This window comes from Athene cunicularia (assembly GCF_003259725.1).
Source record: "Athene cunicularia isolate RWA chromosome 8 unlocalized genomic scaffold, athCun1 chr8_part1, whole genome shotgun sequence".
Lineage (NCBI taxonomy): Eukaryota > Metazoa > Chordata > Aves > Strigiformes > Strigidae > Athene > Athene cunicularia.
This window is the reverse complement of record NW_020799109.1, coordinates 16756292-16764005: the sequence shown is the minus strand read 5'-3', so window position 1 is coordinate 16764005 and position 7714 is coordinate 16756292. Positions and strand designations below refer to the sequence as shown.

Below are 7714 nucleotides of genomic sequence, written 5' to 3'. Positions count from 1 at the left end.
CTACAGGAGGTGATAACCGTCCTAGGAATCTGCCCAATTCATTCCACTCCCCCTGCCACCCAGGCACAGGCCGCCTCAGAGCACATTTTGGCACCGATTCACTCAAAATTTGTGTTCTCTTGCACCAAAAGCATACTGAGTTCCACACCACCCACAATAGGCGAACAGCATTAATAAAGAGTATCAAAAAACTAACGTAAGGATGACTGAGTACCTCGGGAGCCTGCAAAATAAAGCCACTCATGATGTTCCCGATTCCTTGCAGCATGTTCCCGAGCTTAACAAAATAAAGATAAGCAGCGCAATAAACAAGCCCGTGACCAGCACAAGAGCTTGCTGCTTAATAACTACTATAGCTACAGCACATTTAATGTAAAACTGCCGTTGTTTGCCCCACGTTGGGCGCCAGAATAGACTGTGATGGTTTGACTGGCTAAATGCCAGGTATCCACCAAGTCGCTCTATCACTTCCCCCCCCTTTTTCCCCTTGTTTTCTCAATAGGGTAAAGAGGGGAAAGAAGATAAACTAACCCTTGTGGGTGAAACAAAAGCAGTTTTAATATAAGCAAGGCAAAGCAAAAGTCCGCGCGCGGAAGCAAAAGCAAACAGATTTAGTCTCTACTTCCCATGGACAGGCGATGTCGGGCCTTCTCAGGAAGCAGGGCTCCAATACACGTAGTGGTTGCTTCGGAGGACCAAGGGTGACCCCACCCCCTTCCTCCTTCCTCCCAGCTTTATACTGAGCAAACGTCATATGGTATGGAATATCCCTTTGGTCGGTTTGGGTCAGCTGTCCTGGCTGTGTCCCCTCCCAAGATCTTGCCCACCCCGTTCCACTGGGGGAAATATCAGAAAGAGCCTTGGTGCTGTGTAAGCACTGCTCAGCAGTAGCCACAACACCAGGGTGCTATCAACACCCTGCCAGCTCCCGACATAAAACACAGCACCGTGAGGGCTGCTGTAGGGGAAAACCAATTCCAGTTCAGCCAGACCCAGTACAGAATGTTTATAGGGAAATGGTTACAGTACGTGTCAGAAATCCTGAATGGAGTAGCGCACCCAAGCTCACTATATTTTCTTAAGTGCTTGCTTACAAATGCAAATGACATTTCTATTCTACTCAAGTTCTTATACCATACTCATCAGTACAGTAACTGAGCATCTTCCAGTACCACAGTAATTGGTCAGGTCATTTCTTCCCTCAGGCAGGGAAGTGCGTATGTATCAATGCATTGTTCTAATGCCAGTTTTCTATTCTTACAAATCTCAGTTTTAGTATTAAGAAATTTTCATTGACACTTTCAGCGCAGTGTGTATCCTCTGCAAATTTATTACATTTCTGGCCAGAAAGCCCAATGCAAATTCTAAAGGCCTGTAAATATATTTGGTTATAGCTATATGAAATTACTACAGACGAGCTACACTACAGCTTACCCCTCCCCTCCAAAAATCACAATAGCTGCAAATGAATTTCACAATACTGCATAACAATATGTTCTAGAAAAAAAGCATTTAATGTGAATATGACATGCAAATATTAAGACAGGACACCAGACTTCTTTTCCTTCCCTTTCCCACTGGGTGTTTTATTTTATAGCATTTGCATTAGGTAATCAACTGAAACACTTCAACAACAGAAAGCTGGCAGCATAGTACGGAAAATGGAGATTATTTCTCAAACAGCTGTGACAAAATGGTTTCAAGTTGGAATAGTATTGCACAAACGAATCAGTTTACGGAGAGTGAGTGGGAGCTAGCATCTTCAACATGGATTGTGAGGAAAAAAGGCACTATTTAGCTGTGTGTGTTTAAAAAGAAAAAAGTCATGAAGCACAATCCATGTTTCTCAAAATTACATTCAGTACTGCTTTAGAAATGCTCACAAACCTGTCTCTTTTTACAGAAGCTACAGAAAGTTGCTGATGTAAATATCAGACAGTACGAGTGTATGAACATTTATAATTATGCTCCAGAAAAGTCTCAGGAAGAGGGCTCTTTCTATAAATACTACTGCAAAGGTTACATAGTTGCATAGGCTTACAGTAAAGGAAGCATCCATGCAACTAAGCAGCCTTATAGTTTCCCTAAATTTAATCTCTAGTAGTCATAAAATATGCTCTAATTTTGAAGAGCTGAATTGGCAGTGCACTTGAATCAGTCTTTTCCAGTGACTGCTTGAACAGCACAGTTCAGACAGTCATCTGTACCCCTTTCTGTCATATACATGTTTAGCAATGCCAGGTGAGCTTAATGAAAAATTTTAACAGAATTATAACGAAAATAACTGAATTTTCCCTGATATAAAATAGAACTTCTTTGAGACCATAAATAAGAAAATGTTTATTCCTGGAAAGTAAAAATAGCTACGTATCTTCACAAAACCTAGGTACCTAGAAAAGGCATTTCAGAAGACCAGGATGGGCTCTCTCCCATATTTTATAGCTATAAATTTTCATGCCTGTTTGAAAATGAAGCCATGATCAGCGTACCATTAACAGAGAGACTGCTTGGAAATCAACCCAGAGCAAGTGGGAATGTGCACACAGGACATTAAGCACCCTAGCTTTTTGTCTGGTTACAGATGCACTCACCAAATAAAGAGTGAAATTTTTGTTGCATGGCTGCAGAATTAATGTGGGAAGGAGCTAAAACCACTGTTGCTCTCCTGTCAACACTGCCCAGTGCATCACAAGTGCTCCAGGCATGCTGTGGCTATGGCTATGTAGTTACCAGCACAGCGGTAGCCATTATGCTGGCTTCGAGAGTTTCAATAGGGCTACACAGTTTTGCACAAAGTCTGGGTGTTAATTTTGTACAAAGAGTACAGAACAGTGTAACAAAACCTACTCTCAACTATATATGTGTGTATATATATACATATATACATATATATATATATATATACACACACACATATATATATATATGCATTTCAGCACCTTTCAAGTGAACTTAGCACTGCAAAATGTCAATCTCACTCCTGTGCAGAGACTACAGTAACTTCAGTTAAAAGATCTGTGTTCAGGAGGCTGCATAGTAAGTTTACGGATCATACAATCTGCAACAACAAAAATCCATGTATTGCTGCTTTTTACTGTAAGTCATTAAGGGAAAATACACAAGATAAATTCTGTTTATATACTGTAAAATATTTTTAATACCAACAGCTTGGATTGTTTCCATTTTCAAATAGAGTATGCATAGAGCAGGTTATTAAAAATCTGTAAAGCTCCTTTTCCTAAACTGTCTTTTAGGAAATCCAAGTTTGATAGTTCTGCATTCAAAGGATTCTAAAAAGTTCACAGTTGACTTAACAGTTGCACTAGATATAAAAGTAGACAGTCTTGATTCCTTCTGTGTTCCACAGACAACATTTTCAGAGTATATATGGAATTAATACCTCTCTAACTGTAGCTAGCATTTTTAAAAAATATTCCTAAAATTCTGCTTGGTCTCAGCCCTGTCAGTTTACAGCACATAACAGGAAGTGATATCTGATTAAATAAAATCTGTTTTCTTATATGAGCTATGAAAAATATATTGCTTTTTTAAAAGTGAAACAAAAATTGCATTGTTCTATGATTTTTGTTACTGAAGACTCATAATTAAGAAATTCTAAATCCTGGAAGGAAAAAAAAGAAACAAAACTTTTAAAATTGCTTACAGAAACACAACTTTTAAAATTGCTTACAGAATAGAGGAGGTTTCTGTAGACCCTACTGAAATCAATAGAAGTTTTGCCTATTGTTTTCTTGTCAAGACAGAAGCATTTGTCTACATACCTATTTCATTACTTAGATGAATATTTTATGTTTTCACTCAGTAGATTCTTCTGCTCTCTTAGAGGTGCTCTTCTGAAGGAGACTCAAGAAAGTAAACTGATCCAAATTATTCTGAAGGAGAACAACATAGTCAAAATAAAATCTAACATAAAACTATCACTGAGAGGATAATCTTTCCTGGATTATAAATATCCATTTTATTTCAGGAAAGCTACTGCTTTGTTATGGAATTTTTTTATATCTCCATTAGCTACTTCTTGTGTATGACTTCTCATTTCCTTTCTTTAGCTAGGAAACATGTCTTCGTGGGTGAACTAACACATCCCGTGTTGGCATTATTAATGATGTCAGTGGACAAGAACTAGAACAGGAAAACTTATGCATGGTTCATGTTATATAAATGGTAAGCTATCAGAAGGAACTTCCCTGATTATTTGGGAAGAGCAAAGAGAGACCTATTTTTAAAATTCACAGGGAAAAATCCAAGAAAACAAAGAAAATGAAAGATGTACTTGATAGTCTCTCATTATCCTCTTTGTAACTGGGCTGTTGCTTTTGGCTGCAGATATCCAGTTCACAGACCATTTTCCATTTCCTTTGTTTTCATTATAAGAAGCAGCTGGTTAAAGAAACTCCACTTGGTAATCTTAAACTAAACCTTCAGCATTATCCCTTAGGAATTTAAACCTTTACCACCATTCCTTACTCTATCTCCTCAGTGCGTTCCCCCATCAAACCCTGTGAAAAGCACTTTAAGAAAAGGCAGGTGTAAGATGTGTAAATACTCAGATCTTTAGAAAATTCAATAGGAAACAAATTCTTGTAGTTCGCCACTGCCATTTGCTATAATGCAGTGGCCCCAAACATCTGTTCTCAAATTTCAATTTACTTCATCTACCAGGTGTTTCACATTGTTAATAATAGCAACTCACAAATTTACAATACTCACATAAGGCAGTTACATAAATACAATTATGTCAATCAAATTCACTGCATCTTTCTCAACCAGACTACACATGACGTTTTTCTTCTTGTCCTCTTACCATAATAAAAGGATGAAGACTACATTTCTGTAAAGAGAATCCCTGGACAACATTCTGTTATTGAAGTCAGAGAGGTCACTGAAGTGCATTTCAGCAATGTCCAACAGTTAACTCAACCAGGAAGTAGATGTGATGTTTTTCACTTCACACATAACAGAATTGGTGCAAAAACCCCACTTTAAACTAGTTACTTTAAACCTTTTGGTCCAAATACATAAAATAAGCAGTATTTACAGCATTTTACTCCTTTTGTAAATGCAATGCTTTAAAACACGTTATAAAGCACCTTAGTAAAAATATTCTACAGATAAAAGTATCGAAGTAGTAGGAAAACCCTAACCATACCACAGCTCACTAATGGAGTCATAATATGGATTCACCAATACCTCAGCTTACAATTATTACAAAGAATCCATGGAGAAACTTAATACTGAATTTACGATTTTTGTACCACTGTGTAAGAATCAACTAGAATTGCGGACAATACCAACTTCCTCTGCAGTATTCCCAACATTAGTCAGTGGTGGGGGGGATAAAAAAACAAACAAAAAAACCCCACTGCTCTGATTCTTTAACTTTTTACAATATTAACGTGGAAATGATGTTTTAACACTAATGATCAGTTGTAATTTTTTAATAAAACCACATATATAAATATGGGCAATTCCAGCAGCAGCAGTATTTCTCAGCAGAACATGATTAACCATCCCAATTAAGATCATGTGACATGATTCACAAAAACAAAGCACAGATGTCAACCAGTTATTAACACTACTCATATTGTTTACAACCAAAATTTCCATGTTGAAAGCTGGGAAAAATGATTTCCTCTTCACAGAAGTATAAATGAAAATAAATTGCTCTGAAAATTAAAAAGAGCATCAACAGAAGCATTTTTTGTTTGTTTATATTTTCAACTAGAACTGCTGTGTATTAATTGCTCCGAATTAAAGTGTAGATTTCTTCGGGTAAAGGATATTAACTCCCACTGAAAGTATTACTTAGATAAAAGAAATGAAGCCTTTGCTTCTAGGTTACCAACATAGTTAGCCAGTATCCAATGCCCTGGAGGTGATCCACAGCCCACTTTTTTTCAGATCTATAAAGAAATGTCTTCAAGGTCTACAAGCAATCTAGTTTCCACGGCTGAGGACTAAAATGAGAATGTGACCAAAGATTTAGGTCCATAAATCTAACAGTATAGTGTTCTTAGTTTGATTTAGGGTAAATCTTTTCATAGAAAAAGTTCTGAGCCAGAATATACAATTCTCCATCTTTTTCCCGAACTGCATGTGCTCTGACAAATTGAAATTGCTCCAGTGCAAATTCATAGAACTCATTCTCCATTTTCCAGATTTCAGACTGTTGAAGCTTGGCAATAGTTTCTTTCGTGGGAAGTTTTTTCTCAGTCGTTTTTCTAAGATGAGACTTCTTTCCTAAATGCAGAACGAAAGCAGTAACTTCACTTTAAAGTTCACGTGATTAAAAAATGTTTACAGTCTTTTATTTACAGAGTTTTATACTCTCAGCATGTTGATAAACTGCATTATCCAGAATTTATTAACATAACGTGGGGCTGGAAAACTGCAGTCTCTCTCACTAAATGTTAATGAATTTTGCATCAGTTCTTTCAATTCTTCCTCCTTACTCTAATAAACCCAGGGAATGAACATATAAGGAACAAGATTACTCCACATAATGTACTTGGAGCAAGATTGGTCTTTCAAAATTATTTATTTAGATGTTAATCTGGTATCAAATGTTAAGAACTTTAAAAACTACAGAACAAGATACTTCTTTCATGAGACAAAAATTTTCCCTAAGAAGTGCTCCCTGTTGCTCTGTAATAAACTTGTTAATACTACACATCTAGGCTCTATACATCAGACCATTATCTCCCCCTATTTGCAGATAGAAGCCCTGCTAAGATGGACCTTTTCTTCATCATCAGTTGCATTGCCAGCTCCTAGAAACTGAGCTACTAGCTATATAACAAATGTCTTATTACAACCCCAGGAAGATGAAGATGTACTTGGGCCTCTGTATCCTTTGGGCCTTTTTGCACAGACAACCAGGTTGTACCAAGCACAGTTAATTTCAGCAGGGCTTCTGAAAAAATGGAAATCTGTCACCTCCAGTCATTTTACAAAACTGAAGCCCCTGCAAGACCTTTGAAAAGTGTTCTGATAAACACTTGTCACAATTTTTTAAGCCTGGTATACCTACACAACTACCCTTACCCCAACCTTAAACATTTACAATTTGTGTAAAGCAGGAAGATACCTGGACTGCCTTCAAAAATTCATGTTTAGAGTCTTTTCGAGAGTTTATCTCTTCTGTAGGAACATCAGCCAACTGAGAGGCAACAGAGAATCAAAACAATTCATCTAGGTCTAAATAACTGACATTAAAAAAGGTGATACAAGGATGAAAAATCCATAGAATCCATGGAAAGCGACTGTTTAAATACCTGTCCGGTACAATTCTGTGGCACCCCTGAAGAACCGGGGCAAAGCTGCCTCCAATAACATGATAAAGTCTTCAAGCTCTTCAGTAACTCCCACTAGGAAGTATTCATTAATCAGATTGTATTTGGCTTGTTCCAAAGCCCATCTGCTTCCCACATTCCTAAAATGACAGAGAACAATTACAGCAAGTTCTGATGTCAGCCAACAATCCTTGATCCCTAGATGGAAATTACTTTATAAGAGGACATTTATATAGGAAAGGCAAGACTCATTTCAAGTTATAATCATTCCTAACTTCATTTCCCTTTCCAGTTTTTCACACCAGTGTTCTTATCTAAAAGTTTAACTCCTCTAGTTATTTTGACTAATAACTCATCTACAATATGTGTATACCCACTATGTGTATACCCACCATGTGTAC

The 7714-nt window shown here is 37.2% G+C and overlaps 1 protein-coding gene across 1 annotated transcript in view; it reads right to left on the bottom strand.

The window, feature by feature from the left end:
- Positions 1-2919: 2919 nt before the first annotated feature.
- HS2ST1 (heparan sulfate 2-O-sulfotransferase 1) overlaps positions 2920-7714 on the bottom strand; it is a 35656-nt gene continuing 30861 nt past the window's right edge. The window contains exons 6-7 of the mRNA XM_026854187.1: positions 7296-7453; positions 2920-6261 (exon numbers count right to left, since the gene is read on the bottom strand). Of these exons, the coding sequence (XP_026709988.1) occupies positions 6035-6261; positions 7296-7453 (385 nt within the window). The 3' untranslated portion in view covers positions 2920-6034. The remainder of the gene's footprint in view (positions 6262-7295; positions 7454-7714) is intronic.